The sequence below is a fragment of the Nannobrachium achirus genome (genome assembly GCF_963921795.1).
Source record: "Nannobrachium achirus genome assembly, chromosome: 23".
In the NCBI taxonomy this organism is placed as follows: Eukaryota; Metazoa; Chordata; class Actinopteri; order Myctophiformes; family Myctophidae; genus Nannobrachium; species Nannobrachium achirus.
This window is the reverse complement of record NC_137830.1, coordinates 38754687-38775684: the sequence shown is the minus strand read 5'-3', so window position 1 is coordinate 38775684 and position 20998 is coordinate 38754687. Positions and strand designations below refer to the sequence as shown.

The 20998-nt window shown below is 42.1% G+C and overlaps 2 protein-coding genes across 4 annotated transcripts in view; one reads left to right on the top strand and one right to left on the bottom strand.

The window, feature by feature from the left end:
• LOC308309289 (protein PHTF2) overlaps positions 1 to 13673 on the bottom strand; it is a 61037-nt gene extending 47364 nt beyond the window's left edge. For all 3 annotated transcript variants that reach the window (XM_080754821.1, XM_080754822.1, XM_080754823.1), the window contains exon 1: positions 13545 to 13673. The gene's annotated coding sequence lies outside the window, so the exon portion shown is untranslated. The remainder of the gene's footprint in view (positions 1 to 13544) is intronic.
• Positions 13674 to 15543: 1870 nt separating this feature from the next.
• On the top strand, positions 15544 to 19305 carry LOC308308625 (transmembrane protein 60-like). Its single transcript, XM_080754058.1, has 3 exons — positions 15544 to 15690; positions 16302 to 16410; positions 17872 to 19305. The coding sequence occupies exons 2-3, from the start codon at positions 16327 to 16329 to the stop codon at positions 18187 to 18189; spliced, it is 402 nt and encodes a 133-aa protein (XP_080610184.1). The 5' UTR covers positions 15544 to 15690; positions 16302 to 16326; the 3' UTR covers positions 18190 to 19305.
• Positions 19306 to 20998: the final 1693 nt, after the last annotated feature.

Sequence of the window (20998 nt, the reverse complement as noted above, 5' to 3'; positions counted from 1 at the left end):
GAAGGATTTGTAAATAAAAAATAAACACTTCTTTGGTATTTTCCCCCTTTTTGAGCGGCGGTCACACCGCCTCCTATACGTGGCCGTGTGTGTATCCGTCCGTCCGTGTCTGTCTGTCTGTCTATATGTAGCCTGCAATACCCTTTCTGACCACACATGTTAAGGGAGGGGCGCTGTTGTTCAGGCCAGGCCAGGCCAGGCACTCTCACTCTCACACACACACACACACACACACACACGCACGCACGCACGCACGCACGCACGCACGCACGCTCCACCACTCAGTTCACACAAGTGTGATTTTTATCTGCATAGTAGGCCTACTGCGTTTTATTTGTCTGTCATTCTATGTTAAATGCACGTCTCCGCAGAGAGCACAGTGGAAGTGGGTGATGTGTAAATAAAAAAACACTTCTTTGGTATCTTATGAAAATGTTGCTACACTCAATGTTCCCTGCCATGAAGCTTCATCATAGAAGCCGTGAATGGGCGTCAACCTTGTCCAAAACCTCAGCCGATTGAGCTCCTCGCGAGAGAGAGATGATTATGATGACGATGGTGCAGATGGATGGAAGGCTAGTCTAGTAGTAGTGAGATAGAGAGAATGGACCAGTGAAAGACAAAGACCATGACAGGATTTAGGGAGAAAAGATATAACTGGCCATGAAATGTAATGTAATGTAAAACAGTAACTTATATTAGGCCAGGGCTCCACTGGGGGCGTTGCGTTGCTCTGCATCGTGACGGCTTCATTGTTGCCGTCACGTTGACGTCCAATCGGCTCCACCACAGTGGCTGTGAGGTGTTCATTCTAAATGGCAATATCCCATTTCCAACACAACATGAAAATCACCGACCTGAATGTGAACGTATATAGAATGTATGTTCATGTTGTCACACAAACAGCAGAGAGCAACAACGCACAACTGACCACTTTGTTTTGTCATGATTATGTTGTATTTATACATCATTTTATCAAAGAAGACCACTTTAATTACATAAATATGCTTTTTGGGACATCTAGTCACCCTTGTGAATGACGCGAATGGATAGCCACCAGCGGAAAAGCATGTATATACTTTTATATACAATAACAGTCCATAACATAACCCTTTTTTGAGTTTGGACCGCATCACGTACGCAGCAAACAGCAGCGCAACGTCGGCAGTGGAGCACCTTTCATTGATTAAAATGGGAGCGTTCCTAGCGTTGACACTGACGCGACGCTCGGCGCGCGCGATGGAGCCGGAGGGTTACACTGACACAGATAGACAGACAGGTAGGTAAGCACTGCAGCACACAGCCAGTTAAGCCTGGTTCATACATTGTCGTATGACTGTGTTGCTAGGGAAAATAACTCAAGCTTACAACGCATCACGACCAGACGCCTTTTTGTGTGACACCATCGTTCAACGACAGAAAGACAAGGTTTGCAAGCTTCAGACAGACAGGCAGACTCAGCCATGAGCAGATTACATTCAGTACAATCTGTATTATAGTCTGTTTTCTGCGCGCGGACACACGCACACCTAACCCAGGATTAGGAGTAAAGTGCCAGACTATAATTCATGTTGGAAAACAAAATGAGGACATGGCTGGGAAAGTTGCAACATATAACTTACCAACCAAAATCATTCTCACACACACACACACACGCACACACACACACACGCACACACACACGCACGCACGCACGCACGCGCACACACGCACACACACAGTTCCAACGGCGCCACTAATGTAAAGCCTTCCCATCAGCATCACTGTCATATAAGGCTGATGATGGCTAAACATACAGGGAACTCATCTCATATTGGGAAGAGGAGATTCCAAAATGGTTCCAAGCACTCTGTCTGTTTGACCAGCACAATGGAAATAACGTGTTATTATATTGCAAAGGAAATTGGTGTTTTTTTTTATTGTTTTGACAGATATACATCAGCTGTGCCGGGTTGTGTCCCAGCACTATGCTAAGCGGCCACGCTAGCAGTTTTCATGGGAAGTTCAGGGACATAGTGGTGATATCTGGCATTAAAAAATATATACATTTCATTCGAATATCTTAATTACAATGAAATTAAGTTTAAGTGTTTTTTTTTACAGTAACTGTTGCATAATCGCAATATTACACTGGAGGGTTGTGCATTCAGCCGTGGCTATTGAACTCGGCTGTTGCCTTGTTCCTGCAGCATGGCAGGCATGCCAATAACCACGTTAATGCACACCCTCTCGTGTAGCATTGCTTAAATATATGTTAATTGCGACCGTCAGGGAGCAGTTTACTATGAAAACCTCCACCGGCCGGCCGTCCGTCCGTCCGTCCGTCCGTCCGTCCGTCCGTCCGTCACACGTCACACCTTTGCCCTGCTCATATCTCCGCATCAGTATGACATCACACCACATGTGTATTGTGTACACAAACCTTTGTGTACGTTGCTGTGGCAACAGTCTGTTGTTGCTGGTCTGTTAGTGTACGTTAGCAACCACCTTAGCAACCATGGTTTTACCCTAGCAACCAACTGTTTACCCTAGCAACCAACTGTTTACCATAGCAACCATGTTTTTTTACCCTAGCAACCAACTGTTTACCATAGCAACCAGATACGCAGAGCAGGGATCTCCATATATGGGCATAAACAGGTGACATCACACTGATGTCAGATACTCAGAGCAGGGATTTTTCCATAATATATGGGCATAAAAGGGATTCTGTTAGGGATCTCCATATATGGGCATGAAAGGGATTCTGTAAGGGATCTCCATATATGGGCATACAAGGGATTCTGTTAGGGATCTCCATATATGGGCATAAAAGGGATTCTGTTAGGGATCTCCATATATGGGCATAAAAGGGATTCTGTTAGGGATCTCCATATATGGGCATAAAAGGGATTCTGTTAGGGATCTCCATATATGGGCATAAAAGGGATTCTGTTAGGGATCTCCATATATGGGCATAAAAGGGATTCTGTTAGCTGTTAGTGATCTCCATATATGGGCATAAAAGGGATGCTGTTAGGGATCTCCATATATGGGCATAAAAGGGATTCTGTTAGGGATCTCCATATATGGGCATGAAAGGGATTCTGTTATATATGGGCATAAAAGGGATTGTATCCCAGATGATGCCCTGTTAGGAGATCCACACTAACAGAATCCATATATGGTCCTACCGACAGCTGCTATAAGCCAACCCTGGCGATAAGGTCTGAGTCGAAGAAATGCTTCTTTCCTGGCAAGAATTGCCCCGTTATACTGTAGGGCTCGTTTGTGTATTGTATGACATCACGCCACATCATCGGCTGAGGACTGTGTGATGTCATCATATCTCCATATATGGAGACATAAGTTGCTCATGCCCAAATATGGGCTGGTGAGGTCAGACTTAGTGTGATGCGTAGGTTATCTCCATATATGGAGATTCAACTTCAATGAGTAACCATGGCAAACTGTCAACTGCCCGTATGTCTTGATAATTGGTAAAACAAACTTTTGGTCGCTTATCTCCCGATTAGGGAGTCTTACTGGTGTATATGCATTTATGTCAATAGAAACATCTGAAAATCTGATACTGGCAAGAAGAGATTCCAAAATAGTTACAAGCACCCCGGCCTATGTCCAACTGTGAACTAGTATGACTGGTCGGTCAAAACCAGTTTAATAAAACATTAGCATATACTATCAACAGCACACACACACACACACACACACACACCCTGTGAGGCCGATGAGAGTGACCTATCGTGGTTAGTAGAGACCATGCAGTTGCTCAATATTGATTAAATTCAGAATAAGCATATTGGAGTATGAGCAGTTATTTGACCTGCATGTCTCTGCAGTCAAGTAGCCTATATATATGTTGAGTTGACTATATATGTAGGCTGTTCTGCTAGAAATATGAGTTTACCTATCTACTGTATCAATAAACAAAATCCATGTTTGCGTCTTTTCACTCCAAGTCGATCATTGTAGCCAGACTGCCAGAGCACCCATTGGAAATGAATGACTGCTGGTCGCTTTGTCGCTTGCATGTAGTCACCTTTGGTGGGAGTGCAAAGCTTACAGTGCATGTCGGTTTTGCAATGTGCCAGAATGGCAAAGAAAAGCGTGTTTGCATAGTTTTTTTTCTTTGTGGCAGAGAATGCACTCTGCATGACCTTCAAACAACTCTTATAGGAAAATGTATGCTCTTGTCCTTTTTCCCATATAGTTTCAACCTCCAAATGTAGCCATGATTAAGCCATAAGATTAAGAGGAAATGAATGCTCTTGTCCTTTTTCCCATATAGTTTCAACCTCCAAATGTAGCCATGATTAAGCCATAAGATTAAGAGGAAATGTATGCTCTTGTCCTTTTTCCCATATAGTTTCAACCTCCAAATGTAGCCATGATTAAGCCATAAGATTAAGAGGAAATGTATGCTCTTGTCCTTTTTCCCATATAGTTTCAACCTCCAAATGTAGCCATGATTAAACCATAAGATTAAGAGGAAATGTATGCTCTTGTCCTTTTTCCCATATAGTTTCAACCTCCAAATGTAGCCATGATTAAGCCATGAGATTAAGAGGAAATGTATGCTCTTGTCCTTTTTCCCATATAGTTTCAACCTCCAAATGTAGCCATGATTAAACCATAAGATTAAGAGGAAATGTATGCTCTTGTCCTTTTTCCCATATAGTTTCAACCTCCAAATGTAGCCATGATTAAGCCATAAGATTAAGAGGAAATGTATGCTCTTGTCCTTTTTCCCATATAGTTTCAACCTCCAAATGTAGCCATGATTAAGCCATAAGATTAAGAGGAAATGTATGCTCTTGTCCTTTTTCCCATATAGTTTCAACCTCCAAATGTAGCCATGATTAAGCCATAAGATTAAGCTGCACTTATCCCTGCATCCATCCTGCTTCACTAATGCATTATTTTCTCCTAATGGGCCATTCACACCAAGCACAATAACGATAACTAGAATATGGCGTTTAAAAGCCAACTCACATGGGCAACACAGAGGGGGGGGGGGGGGGGGGGGGGGGGGGGTATATCTAAGGTATATTAATGACATAGTTCAATATTGGAAATGTGTGGTTCCCTTTAACTTTCTGAGGCACTTGTCCTTTGGACAAGTACATTTCCCATTCACTTGTCCGGTCACAAAAGTCACGAATAAAAATGTTGACATTTCACAGTCATTTCTTTCTTAAATGTATGCATAGGCGTCAGGCATTGAAATAGAATAAATAACAAAAGGTTATAGGTCCACCCTCCACTCCATAGTATGGGCAGTCCATCATCTGCATACAACACAAAGCTGCTAGGAGCGTCACAGAAAAAGTGAAACCAAGAGCCACTTGTCCAACGGACAAGTACATTTTTAATGAGCTTGTCCGGAAGCAGTTATTACTTGTCCCAGACAACAGGACAAGCCTTAATATCAAGCCCTGCTAATGTATGTTTTTGTAATAATAATCAAAATCTACACTAGCAACTAAAGTTTTCAAATAAATGTAGTGGAATAAAAGTACAATATTTGAACCCAAGGTGTAGTGGAGTAGAAGTAAAAGTATTGGAAAAACTCAAGTAAAGTAGTTAATAATCAGTCAGATTATCCATAATGATATAATCCCATCTTTCAGCACCAGAGGCGGAGATCTCACTCTGTGGGCTCTGCCACAGTTGGACTGCGCAGTGCGTGTTTGATGGATGCAACTTTAGCGCTCTTCAGTGCGACGCTAACTTAATTATCGTTATAGTTATGGTGCTCAGTCAGTGTGAATGGAGCTTAAATCGTCACGTTTGTTGACAGTTGATTCACACTTTATCACTCTTTCGCTATGAGTAGTCACAGGAAGAAAGACTGTTATAATGACTCATGGTAGCCAGCAGCCTTCTATACCCAGAAAGGGCATGTCAGGGCATTCTACGGCAGGCATGAATCACACTCTTTTGCTTTGAGTTGGCATGCATCACTCTTTTGCTGTCTGACCACTAAAGTACCATGCACACTATTGCATAGTAGTACATAAGGACTGCAGGAATACACAAGAAACGGAGGGTGAGAGAGATTTGGTCCGCTTGATCCGTTTCATACAGTCTTTCTCCCAGTCCGTAATTGTCCGTATGATTTAGGTCCGTACACGGACCTTTACGTACAGCTCCCAAATGAACATACAAAATTTGTCCGGAGCAAGAAGTTCCCGTGGCCACCGTTGTCAACCGTAGGGGCAGTAGTGAGGAAAATTACTTTTCCTCTGCTCTATGACAGCGGTTCTCAAACCATGGGTCCCACTAAGAAATATATTTTATCAAGAAACAGGGAAAAAGGAACATCGTTGAAACCACGTGAAGAGGACGCCTCGACTCCTCACACACGCGCACACACTCACACGCCGCCTCTCCTCCAACAGCGAGACGAGTGCAGCAACAACACAACACTAGACAGACAGCGAGGCACACAAGAAGAGCTGATTTAGCTCAGCGGCTCATATGAGCGGGTGTTTTGTTAAAATTACTCCGGGAGTGAGAGGATACCGGGTCCGGATCCATGTGGTTAAATCTGTACCATTTCGACCGCGAGGTAACGTAGCAGACAGACAGCAGAACCAGTCCAGACCGCTACCACTTATTAACAAACATCACGTCGGGTCAAGACATTCTGTGGTTCTACAATATTTTGGTTAAAAATGCTTCGGTTTTTACACGTGTGTGCAGAACCACCTCATGTGGCGCGCGGCCCCAACAGGATCAGAATTGGAGCGGAGAGTTGGCACGTAGATAACGTAGAGGAACTATGCATGTCGACGGGTTTACTGTACGTACTCTCTCACCCAAAACGTACACAAAATCAAGCATATGGAACTATAAACGGCCCTTAACCACACTAGTTAGAGTAAATGGTCAGATCATCGTGTTTACTTAAGGGTTTTCATGTGTGCCCTAAACCAGGAACAGTTGAGAACCACTGTGATAGATGGTTTTACTAGGCAACACCGACTCATCTCATCCCTACCCATCTTCCACTGCCCCACTTTCTTTCTCATTGCCGTTTCTTATCACCCTCTATATCGGTCTTTCTTCCACATGCTCTCTCTCTCTCTCTTCAGTCTATCACGGGGTTCTCTGTATATTTCATGAGGGGCCTGATTACATCCTTGAGCTAGGGCAAGAGTGCGCGTGTATGTGTGTATGTGTTTTCCACTGCAACCAGGGTGATTCCCTAACAGATCATGTAACACCTCTTGAGACCCTCCATGAGAATTACTCATGTGGCAGGACCCCCCTCCAACACGCACGCACACACAAGATTAAACATCTTCTACCCTGTGTTTACATAACGAAACAATAAATAAAAAAAATTGCAATAACTTCCACAGTTATCAGTTGTGTTCACCTGCCACGAATAGTGACGGGTCGATCATGATCGATTCGTTCATAAGAACTAGTTATTTGCCGTGAACGAACTCGTTAACTTCTTGAAATCGTTACGTTCACACTTTCGTTCATTGCCCCCTCCACCACACCGGAAAGTCAGACAGACAGAGTCAGACAGACAGACAGCGTTTTTCTCCAGACAATAGACATGCATGCGTGTTGCTATTTGAATTTAAATAAAGGTAGCCTACTGTTCCTGGACAAAAGACAGATGGTGTCAGCACCACGCTTAAGTATCAAAAGAAATAAATATGCATGGTCCTAGTCTAGACAAAGGCCAGGTAGGCACTGGTCAATTAACACCTTTTAGTTTGAATAGAAGATGTAAATCAGGGGTGCCCAAACGGTAGATTCTACCCTGATCACATAGGCTGTGCAGGTAGACCACATGACAGACAGAAAAGTTACATACTATTAGGGATGGGACGATAAGCGATATTATCATTTATCGTGATAAAAAGCACTCACGATAATCGTATCGTGGAGATTTAAATTATCGTGATATCGTCCTCCGTCATGCACTGGGATCAATTCTTAAACCCTCTATAATTGGTAAAAGGTAGTTATAATATACGTACTTGATAGTGTCTTTTTTCACACTCTATCAAATGTCTTTGCCAAAAAATAGCCGATCTACAAGCTCACGACGCGTTGTGAGCTTGTAGATCTGCTATTTTGTGGCAAATAACTCGTCCCATCTCTACATACATACTCTATCTTTAAAGAGTGTGGTCTGTTCACACTCAGAGACAAGACAGAAGGACAGCTGATAGGTAGCAGGGGGGAGACAGAGAGAACCTTATGAATGTTGGGGAGACACAGGAGAGAAGCCTCTGGGACCAGCAAGATCAGCAAGAGGGCAATGCCCCTTTAAGTGAAACGGGCCAACCCGATTGGCTGCAGTCTGAACGCTGTACCGGAGACCACAACGTCCTCAAATAGAACAGCAAGCTGGTCAACTATACTTTAGAATGGAGAAGTGGTGTGTGTGTGTGTGTGTGTGTGTGTGCGTGTGTGTGTTTGAGAAAGGGAGAGGAAACCAGTGACCACAGACAAACTGAAAACAGACATACAAGAGACACACGCATGCACGCACAATTGTTTCTATTTTTTTTCTTCAATTATTTTATCCTAAACCTTAAGACTGACTTACTCATGCTAGTAGATCTGCTATTTCCGATGCGTGACACCTGCATGCATGTCTATTTCTCAAATTCTACTATAATTGTGTAGACAATTGGCACACAGTACTGCTGACTGTGCATGCATGGCTGCAGACTTGAGCTCCACATAATGTCTCTATATAGACACCACACAAGACAGTCACACGGTGCACACACACGGTGCACACACACACACACACACACACACACACACACACACACACACACACACACACACACAGAGAGAGAGAGAGAGAGAGAGAGAGAGAGAGAGCAGAATGGCTTCTCTCATCTTTCACTATAATCTCTTCTTTGTCTTTTCTCATCTCTCCCCGTCTCTATTTTTAACCACTTAAAAAAAGGAGTGGTTCACCCAAAAAATGACTTATTGTCTCCGCCAGGCCGAAAAGGCATGGCCGAGACGATGTTCTACAAACTATGTGCTTCTGACTTTGTATGTTCCCCTGAGAACAGCAGGCATTGGGGTGCAAGTGGTTACGTTTTAGTGACCTATTGGTAAAGCGCGGATGACACATGCTGCGTACACGTGTGCCACGTAGAGATTGGACGATAAGCGATATTATCCTTTATCGTGATAAAAAACACTCACGATAATCATATTGTGGAGTTTTAATTTATCGTGAAATCGTCCTCCGTCATGCACTGGGATCAATTCAACTTTTTATTTGCCAAGCTGCATATCCGGTACCATTTAAACCCTCTATTGGTAAAACGTACTTATAATATATGTACTTGATACAGTCTTTTTTCACTCTCTACCAAATATTTTTGCCAAAAAATAGCTGATCTACAAGTTTGTAGATCTTCTATTTTTGGCAAATGTTCCAAACCCAGGATAATGGATGTTGGGGATATTTTGACTATCGCAATAATATCCTAAATCGTGATTTCTTTGGTCACAATAATGCGTGATATGAAATTTTCATATGGTCCCATCCCTAGTGCCACCTCTGGAGGTGCACTCTCTCCACTGCTGGCCATTTGGTACTCACAGACAAATTAGGAATTAGAAATTTGGAAGACAAAGCAGAGAGAGAGAGAGAGAGAGAGAGAGAGAGGGAGGGGGGGGGGGGGGGCATGTTAGATGTGTTGAGAGTGTTTTGTCTGGGAGAGCAACATTTCAAAATTACATTTGATAACCCAAAGCAAGAAAGGTGTACAGGTGTACTGTATGTGTGTATGAGAGAGAAATGAAGAGAGAGACAACGTAAGTATGGCCTTGCAATAACAAATTAAAACACGCAAGAAATACCAATGAAGTCCTGCAACCACTCAGAGATACAGAGACATGTAAAAATGAAAAATGTGTGTGTGTGTGTGTGTGTGTGTGTGTGTGTGTGTGTGTGTGTGTGTGTGTGAGAGAGAGAGAGAGAGAAAGAAAGGAGTAAGAGGAGTATACTAAAGCCTTGTTGTGATATTATAAATCACTCTTAAAAGAAATTATAAGAGAAACACACACACACACACACACACACACACACACACACACACACACACACACACACACACACACACACACACACACACACACACACACACACACACACACACACACACACACACACACACACACACACACACACACACACACACACACACACACACACACACACACACACACACACCCATTGAGGTCCTGCAAGCTATCTGAAATACTCCCACTTCATGCAAGTGTGCATATATGACGTGCATGTGTGTTTTAGAGATTCACATTGCCGATTCCTCACATGGAGGTCAGCCATACCCAAATTACTCGCACGCACGCACACACACACACACACACACACACACACACACACACACACACACACACACACACACACACACACACACACACACACACACACACACACACACACACACACACACACACACACACACACACACACACACACACACACACACACACGCACACATCTTCATTGATTTAAAATGTGGTAATTACACTGACTGACAAAAGAAAGCCTCTTTTTATTGACCATTTTAGATGGCCTTCTGTCACATACTCTCTCTCACAGAGGCTCTCTCTCATACACACAGGCTCATAAAAGGACTAATTATCTAAAATGCTCCAAGGAGTCTTGTCCTGTAAGAGTGTAACCGTCCTGTAGAGTGTAACCGTACAATCTAGATCTACACTCACAGGCAATCCCTCCCAAGAACAAGATCACTTCTCTCTGAATCGGTTAAAAGACTATCGTCTGCTTTTGGAAGCAGCTGGTTGGTGGGTGGGGGATGACTTTTTAAATCCTGAATACATGAAGTAGTCTAATCATGATGAGATAATGAAAGTGCACATGACCCTTTTCAAGGTCTACAGAATACAAATGATAAAAAGGTACTTCATTTTGGCCATGTTAGAGCTAGAGAAAACACAAATAGACAACAAAGCATTAGATGAACAGAGCGAGCACGAGAGAGAGAGAGAGAGAGAGAGAGAGAGAGAGAGAGAGAGAGACAACAGACAACAATATAGGTCTGTGTCTGACCGATACACACTCTGAACCACTGCAGTTAACTACAGGCCAATCGTGCAAACGAACGCACACATTCACACACAATTCACTCAAAGAGACTCAGACAGAGAGAGGGGGGAAATAGGAGAAACAGACAGATGGATGGGGGGGATATCCAGCAAGACAGAGAAACGGACAGAAAGTGAATAAAAAAAGACTTGTCTGTAATCAGACACTGGTTTGTCTACAATGTAACCAACCAACAGTGATCCCACTTCCACTTCATCTGTCAACACCATAGTGCTCATGTGCACACACACACACACACACACACACACACACACACACACACACACACACACACACACACACACACACACACACACACACACACACACACACACACACACACACACACACACACACAATTAACTTATCTAAAATCCAAACTGTTTTTCATATAAGTACATTTTAACTCTCATTAGGAATGGACATGTGCTTGCAGTAAACTCATGGTAAACATTTACCAGTGTTTGCGGTGTATATGTGTGGCATGTATATGGCTTTATGATTATGATGATTGATTGCATAACACCATAATAGACAGTTACAGTTTGTTGACTTTTACAAACCCTCAGATTTATCCTCATGTTTTGTAATCTTCTGATGACCCATAGGCCTAGATATATTTATATTTCACTGTCGGATGTACAGCAAAGCCTCCACATTTGAGTTCACTTACAGTATTGTAAACCAATGTGAACGACCTGACATACAGTAAGGGTAATGGTTAACTAGCACAGTGGTTCTCAACCTTTCAGGCCGTGACCCCCAAAATAATCAAATTTGAACTGGACAGGGGACCCTGCCCTCCCACCCTGACGAGCACTAAGAGTTGAGGTATTACATTTTGTATATCATGGTTCTATCGTGAAAATAGCAGATCTACATGCTCACAACACACAGCATGTAGATCGGCTATTTTCATCTGCCTCTAATATTTGACAATTTGGCCAATTCATTTGTCATTTTAGAGGCATTAAAAAATCCTTAAATTGTCACTTTAGAATGTGCATATATATACCCTCTATACACTTTGTTTTACGGTTTACGGTTGAGTGAGAAAACAATGTTGCCCGTTAAGTTAATCGTCTGGGGACCCCCCCAAAATAATGTGGGGACCCCCCTGGGGGTACTGACCCACAGTTTGAGAACCACTTAACTAGCAGGTCAGACTATGACTGCAGTCAGTGGAGAATGGAGAACGTCTCAGTGAGTGTGACAGAGTGTGTCGTGAGTGAGTGGGGGATGGATGGATATGACTGGCTGGTGGTAGCTGCTGGTGTCTACTACTGATCCATGTCGAATAGGTAGACATGAAATGAAACCCCATGCATGTCCTACTGCAACAATCTGCACCATTAACCAGTTTATAAATAATCCCACAATGCACACGTCACCAAAACAGTAACAACAATAACTGGATAGATATAGATGGAAAAACTAAAAAGAACGGGGAACACTAGTCAGAGTAGAATAAAACTGAGAATTGAGTTCCGATCATTGTTTTCTCTAAAAGCAGCCAGTGGCGTCAGTTCAGAAAAGGCAAAGGTATGGTAACATGACTCGTGTCTTGCGCGCGTGCAAGACACCAGTCATGTTGCCATACCTTAGCAACAGGCACGATGAAAAGTACATGTTATTATTTCCCCCTGTAGTAGCCATAGCTTGCCATACCCAATTGACGCCTCTGAAAGCAGCGTTTCAGTTGCATGGTCATAATGCATTAGCTACTAGTCAGTAGTAGTCAGTTATTACGCTATAGCGTCCCGTCCAGTGCAGACATGCACGATCAGTCGATCACACAAGGTTAAATCCTCTTTAGAGCTTCAGAGGAGGCTGAGCTAAGCTAACGGTAGGTTAGGTAGCTAACCTCCCATGCAATCACAAAGAGCTATGGTCCAAATAGCACTTAGGTATACCGTACTTAAGTACGATTTTGGGGTATTTGTACTCTACTTGAGTATTTCCAATTTCCAATACTTTTACTTCTACTCCACTACATCTCGGATCCAAATATTGTACTTTTACTTTTTTACTACACTTATCTGAAAACTTTAGTTACTATAGATTTGTAGATTGATTATTATTACAAAACATATAGCCTACATGAACCATGCCCTTTCAGCCATTTGAAAATAGCCTACAAAATAGATCTGCTATTTTCAAAACATCTGCAATAATGAGTACTTTTACTTTTGGTAAATGTTGATACCAATACTTTTACTCCAGTAAATGTTGCATTCCGTTTTTTGTACTCGTAAGTAACACAGTACTTCTACATAGCAGTATTGAGAGTACTTTTTCCCCACCACAGCCAAATAGCATAGCGGTCCTTTAAATAATACAAAAACATGACATCCATATCAGTGCTGTTTTCAAACATGTAAAGATTCAGTAACGCTTTCAGAAGGCTTACCTCGTATACTCCTCTATAGATCCGACAACAACGCGTTGATTCAAGTAGATCTCTAAGCTGTACGGATGGAATGGAAGCTAACAGCTCAAGTCCATTGTGTGTGTGTGGTGGTGGTGGTCGCTGGCTGATATTTTTGAAGTGATCTCTTGTCCCTTTCTGCTCATAGACCATAGTGAAAACGCTACTTCGGCTCCAGGCCGAAAGTAACGTTGTAAAGACGCACGAGCATTTTGCGGCCCGTATACGTGTTCCCCCCGGATAATAAATAATATTATCCAGTTGTCCTGGTGGAGAGTGGTGTAAAAACTAAAGTACATTTGCATTTACTTAAGTAGATGTTTGAGTTATTTGTACTTTACTTGAGTATTTACAATTTACAATACTTTTACTTTTATATGATACTTTTTTGTTTTGTTTTTGTTTTAATTTTTGCTATATTTTAATCTGATAGGCCCATTCTTTAATTGTTTTCTTTGACTTTAAAGTGCAAAATTGTATTTTATTTTGACATATTCGAAATAAATATGACTAAAACTAAACCAAGACATCTCGGATCCAAATATTGTACTTTTACTCCTTTTATTTTATATTATAATATTTTCAACCCTATATACATTTCGACCATTTGAAAATACTACAATATTTGTTAAATTGCAGTATTGATATTGATACTTTCACTTAAGTGAAAGGTTTGAGTACTCTTTCCACCACTGAAATCAATCATTTAAACAGATACATTTTTCAATGTCAGTGAAAGTTAAAGTACTTTACTCACCTCTAGCGGCGATAAGGACTCATTACATGGAGGCATTAAATCATTGGTGCGCGTATACACTTTCTCTACGGTAAGAAGGTTGCAAGATCGACATCCGAGTGTCCAATAGTGGCCATGGAGCGTGATTACGGATCCAACTGGGAAAGATGGATGGAAACGGCATAGAGCGCTCGTTTTCACAGTTATTGTCCACGACATTGCAAGCGGCGCGAAGGCCAGCGGACCTTGGTCCTGCTCTTCGCCCCCGAGCGCCGCAGGCGCGAGTGGGGCGAAGTTACGAAGCCGTGGTGAATGCAATCGTTATATTTATGGGCAAGCGCACGATAAACGCCATGATAATTGGGTTTTGGTGCACCTCGCACGGTCCAAGTGACTACAACGGAGCGCTCCCTACGTCCGGTCCAGCCAATCACAAGCTTCAAAAATGAGTCCGGGGCGTGGTTATCCATCTTTCCCAGTTGGACCTGTAATCACGCGGCAATGGAATAAATTACAGCAAAGAAAAACAACCAATCACTGGCTTTCATGGGCGGGACCAACGCACATAACGGAACTGAAGAGATGGGATTTATGGCTCTAAGAAGTGAGCTGGATCTCTGAGATCCGTTCCTTTCAAAGAGCCGTTCATTTTAGTTACTACTTAATAACAAGCTGCTTGTAGATCTGCTAGAGCTTGTAGATCGGCTACTTTCAAATTACATTTCTACATTTTATTTATTGGAAAACTTGTGAAATGGGAGATTCTACAATCTACATAATGAGTAGGCTACTACTATACTTTGAAGGAGTAGCCTAGTTCACCCCCAAAATGTAATTATTGTCTATTGATTACTCACGCCATGGCATGGAGACTTGAGTTCAATAATATGTTTTTTTTTTTTTGTCGCATTCCTAAGACAAAAATGACATTACATTTATTGTAATCAAATTTGTCTTAAAAATGTGACAAAAAACAACTCGTGTCACCATGAAAAAATAGTCATTTTGGACAACTGAGAACTCCTTTAAGTAAATTTTGATACCAATACTTTTTTACTTTTACTCAAGTATATGTTAATTCTGATCTTCTACTTGTGGCAGTATTGATACTTTTACTTGATTAAAGAATTTACTCCCCCTCATGAGAAAAAAGAAAAGAAAAAAGAACGGCTCCCTATACTGCGAAACGGATCCCATCGTTCATCTCAAAGAGCCGCTCAAAAGACTCCATTCGTTCACGAACGTCCCACCTCCCACTTGGTTAGTCGTCCGTTAGCACGTTATAATGTTATGTTTCACTTGTCGCTAATGAATAACATGAGCTAGGCAATATTTTGGGTTTTATTCGACACCATAATGGTGCCCATCGCCCTGGAAACGCTTTAAAATAAGGTACGTAATAACGTGGTGGGTTAACAGCAAACGTTGTCATCAACTTGCAGTGAGCTAACGTTAGCCGTCGTCAACCTCAATGAAAACATTGATTATTACCTAGATGTGATTGAATATTGTCAGCGTTATACTCCATGGATCAATTTCAATTCAAAGGAGCTTTATTGGCATGAGAAAGCATAGGTTTACATCGCTAAAGCAAGTGGCAAAATATAATAAAAACAGTTGAATATGGGGAATACAGTTGGAGGGGGTACAGCATTGTGAAAACAGATGTCACATTTTGTGTCGTTCTGTAGCCTACAGTATTATACACTATATGCAGGGTATGAAGCTTTTTGGAACAACTAGCAGATTTGTTTTTGTTTTTTTTTCTCAATACGATTTCAAAAAAAGAAAAGAAAAACGCCTCAAATTTAAAACGTGTTAAAGGTTGCAGCTCTGTTTCATACTGTATGTGCAGCTGTCACTCAATGGTTTGTAGTCCTTAGGCCGGGTCTCTAGCCTTCTTTTTGTCGCAACATCTTGCTGCTGTGTTGATTAAAATTGACAGTGCATAAGAATAAGAATCACAATAAAAGGCTTAACACCATCTTCTCTCTCTCATCTAGGCCAAGGCTAGCTCTATCATCAGTCATGTCTCTGGCTCAGAGGGTTTTGTTGACATGGATATTCACCCTGGTTTTTCTCATCATGCTGGTCCTCAAATTGGATGGAAAGGTAACTAAAGCCCGGATCAGAGTCTACGGTGGAGACCTATCCACCGCAAATTTGAGTCAGAAAATAAGTGCAGGCCATCATAGTCACGGCCCACGGTGAAGTCCTTTACCCCGTCTAGACCGGTTCAGGTCGACCAATCAGTGAACGGGGTGTAGAGCCTGCCTGTCTGATAGTAAAAACAGAGAGATGTTGGGAGGACTCACGGTGGAAAGCTCTCCACCGTGAGGAATGATGTAACGTTGTAGTTGCATGACTCAAAAAGACTCGAAAAGACTACACCGCGGTGTAAAGCCTTCCACCGCAGACCCGACTATGATCTGGGCTTAACTCTTCAGTTGCCACAATGGTGTTTTTACATGGTGCAGAATGTCAGATTGGACTAGATTAGACTGAACAGAAACAATAACTAATTCACGAATCATTCCAGTGGTATGTTCCAGGAGTTAATACCATAATGATCGATCACCTCCCGCACACAAGGCATGTGCATATGCAGCGTCTATACGCACGCGTATGATCACCAAATTAAATAACCGCTCTAACATATAGGCTGCTTGGGAACTGGAAGGTTCCCAGTTCGATCCCGGGCTCCCCCAGAGTTGGAGTGTCCTTGAGCAAGACTCTGAACCCCTGGGGCCTGATTTACACTGCAGCCGAATCCAGCCTGAATCAGATCTGTGTCACATCCAGAAGGGAATCTGATTGGTTTAAATGGCCACATGGTCATATGAAACCAATTAGATTCCAATCTGGATGTGACACAGATCTGATTCAGGCTGGATTAGGCTGCAGTGTAAATCAGGCCTTTAATTGCTCCTGATGAGCAGGTTGGTCAGTGCCTGTCATGGTTTCCTCTAGTCTAGCCTAGCACAGCTAAACAATCCACCCATGTTAAACAAATGCACAGTGTAAAGCGCATTGGATAAACATAAAATAGGCATATTATACATGCAATACACAATAATTACAATATGCTTTGTACTTATTTTCTACTGTTTCTAATGTTAATCACCCTGTAACTCAACTACTGGAGCTGCTTTTAGCCTCAGATGCCGTTTCAATGCAAAGCATAGATTATATTTAATTCCTGGAGATTCTTGGAACAATTTAAGCATTCGTATGGTGCGACTTAGGAACTCTTCTGCTTGCAGAAGTGTGACTATGAAAGAATGGCCCTGTAGTTGCAGAGACAGGTGTGAAAGTCAATGCATCATACATGAGTCCAGCTGCCATTATCACCTCAAGACAATAGCCACACATACGCAAGCCTTCACCTCGCAGTCGGATGTCACATTAACACGTGAAAAGGGCTATTTGAAGTCTACATTCTTGCTGCCCACAGCCCCTCCTCCTTTTGTAGTTTTATGCAAAAAAAAAAAAAAAAAAAAATTTCCCCAAAAATTATTTTCCCCAATCCCCACCACTGAGTAAGTACATCTTCTCTTACCTTCCTCCTATTAGGTGCAGTGGAACTGGTTCCTCATCTTCCTCCCTGTCTGGGTCTTTGATGGCATTCTCCTTCTCATGCTGGCCGTCAAGATGGCGGGCCGCTGCAAGCCGGGCTACGACCCGCGTAACGGCTCCCCGGACCTGCGCGTGAGGGTGTGGTACCTTACGGCCACGCTGCTGCAGCTGGCCTTCTGCCTCACGCTGTGCGCAAAGCTGGAGAAACTGGCCGACCTGAAGCTAACCTTCGTCTGCGTGCCGCTGTGGAGCATGCTGCTGGGAGCGCTCGTGGAACTGGGGCTTAATATATTCCCTGAGAGGAGAGAGGCTTAGAATGAGGGAGTCGGACCAATGTCCCCAGACTCGAATACGAACCTTTAACCACGACAGGTCGTGATTGAAAAATGTAATGCGGTGGCTGAATGTTACTGGTGAAAGGAGAGGTTTAAAGGCTCTGACCTCCATCTAGTTTTAAACTTTACCCATGGATAATTGACTAAGCATAGGAGGTCTTTTGCTGCATTCTTTCAGTGAAACACATTTAAATCTGGGAGCTGCCCATTACAACCACAGTATTCTTCCCACTGAGCGGCTCCACTTCATGTGAAAGGTTGTTGTGGATGTTCATGAGCACAACAGGGCTGCTCAGAGCACTAATGTTTGGGTTTCTCAGTTTAATATGTAGTTACAAATCTGGTAGTTTGGGGGGAAACCCATCTGCAAAAAAAGGTGGGAAAAATCTTGAGATTACTGTGTAGATGACACTGGGAAGGACAATTTATTATTGTATAAAGAAGTATTGTATTTAAGTGTGTAATTTCTAAGTAATCTATTATGTTGTATAAATGAACACTTTATATAGTGGAACTAACACTGTCGCCTGGAACTATGTTACTGTACATATTCAATATATGTCAAAGTACTGAAACAAACTTTTCATCAGTATTATGCTACAGCAGTTTGACCACACAGACCAGTTACGTCAAAGATGTACTTAAACATACCATCATGTGGCTTTATGCTTTCCGGCTGAACTCTGGCTATTGTCTATCGCTTTCTCCTGTATTTACTGTGCATGAATTTGAAGGAAAACCTTCAGACAGCACACGTTTTGTTTGGAACTAAGCTGTGATTGAAAACCATAAATGAGAGAACATTGCATTTTGTAAGGCTGACGTTGTTGTGCTTAGTCATCATCATTGCAGCAGCTGCTCTATTCTCTCTGTGACTTAGATTAGGCCTAATGGTATAGTGCTGCTGTTTGGTTCAGTATCAATTTGACTGACTGATACCGTTTGAGTGAACATTTTAAATGACACTGGGATAGGACAATGTTATGCCACGATTTGTTTAATCTGATTCTTCAAATTAGTTCTTGGCCTCCTTTCTACACACAAAATGCATAGAAAACAGAAATGGACGCTATGCCATGACACCTTTAAATGTGGTTTATGAATGGATGTGACAATAAATTATTTGTTCCTGAAACTAAAATGAAGCATAATCGTTCTGGGGAAGCGTTGCTTTACCAGAGGCCAAGTTGTATATGTTTCTTAAACTGGAACAGAAGAGGGATGAGAACATAAGACATACGCTGAAATACACACTGAAGCTTTGTAAATTACCTGCATAATGTGCCTTGTCCTTGTCCTATAGTAATTTTAGACATTTTTGACACAAAGCCAAGACATCTGGGGGTCTCTTTTTGCAGGGTATATTAACCCACTCAAACAATGATATAACTTCTCACACACATTCTTTCCCACTCATTTCCTGTCCCTCAATCTCAATGGGCTTCCGTCTCTTGAAGGTCAACCCAGTTCCCCTGGGAGTCCTGCTGTGCATGTATGCATATATGCACCCTCACACATGCACATAGCATGAGTTTGACTTTACATGCGCCAGCCCCGAATTAATAGACCTACTGTGGAGAACATCTAACATAGACTGTGTGCGGGTGCTGTCGTCTGTCATGTTGCCCAGTAAAACTGCTGCGGTCATCATTGCCGCAGACTGCAGTAGGAGGTTAGGAGCCTTCAGTCCAAAATAACTTGATTTGTTTTAAAAAGAATGGAAGGCACTTTTTTGGGCAACAAAGTATAAATTACCGGTACGCTTTCTACAACACAGAGAGTAGAGTAATTAAGACACTAATACATACACGTGATTACAGTCTTGTTTTTTTTTTTTTTTTTTTTTTTTTTTTTCGATCGTCAAAATAAAAGCCTGGGTTTCTGAGGCTACGGTCTTGCAGCTTTGGAGATCCGTTATGATGACCGACAGTGGTGGGAAAAGTACTCACTTTTCAACCTATCTTCATATAATTGGTCCTGACTAAAAACTAGCTTTTTTCCTTTTTTTTCCCTCAGAGGAGGGTTGTGGGCAGGTCAGAAACCCATCGTCTTGTGACATCATCGATTGGGAATCCAAGCTAATAGAAAATTCAGGTTTTCTACTCCTGAAAAGTTGCAATGTTAAAATGGAAGCCATTGTTCTCGCGATAATAAAAATCTAAATATTTTAAAAAAATATATTGATTAATTATTTTTTTGGAAAATGATGTCACAACAGACGATGGATTTCTGAACTTCCCACAGCTCTCCTAAGAGACTTGGACCGAGTAGAAAGAAATTGTGCTATTTTATCATGAACATTAGTGAGGACCTATTATATGAAGATGGGTTGAAAAGTGGCAAAGTCCTCCTTTAAGTAAAAGTATCAATACTGCATGTACTAAACCTTTTTTTTTTTTTGTGGAGAGGAAAATGTTTTGAAATATATATATTTTTTAGATATGGGATAAGAAAATGGGATTTTTACTCAAGTCGTGACCCATAAAAATTGGTTCGTGACCCACAAATGGGTCCAGACCCACTGTTTGGGAAACAGACACCACTGATGACCGGTACAGAGACCGACACACAGAAAATGAAGAAGTGAATGAATAGCCAAAAAGAAAGTCAGGCACAGGTGTCTCATATCACCTTTTCACACACATGTACTGATAAGGGTATGGCATACACACATACTGAGAGGTGTTGTGTTCCACCAATGTGTGATAAGCCACTTGAGCTTACGGCAAGGAAGTTATTATGGGAGTTTGAGGCATCGTGCATGAAGTGTGTTGACAGAACAGACTTAA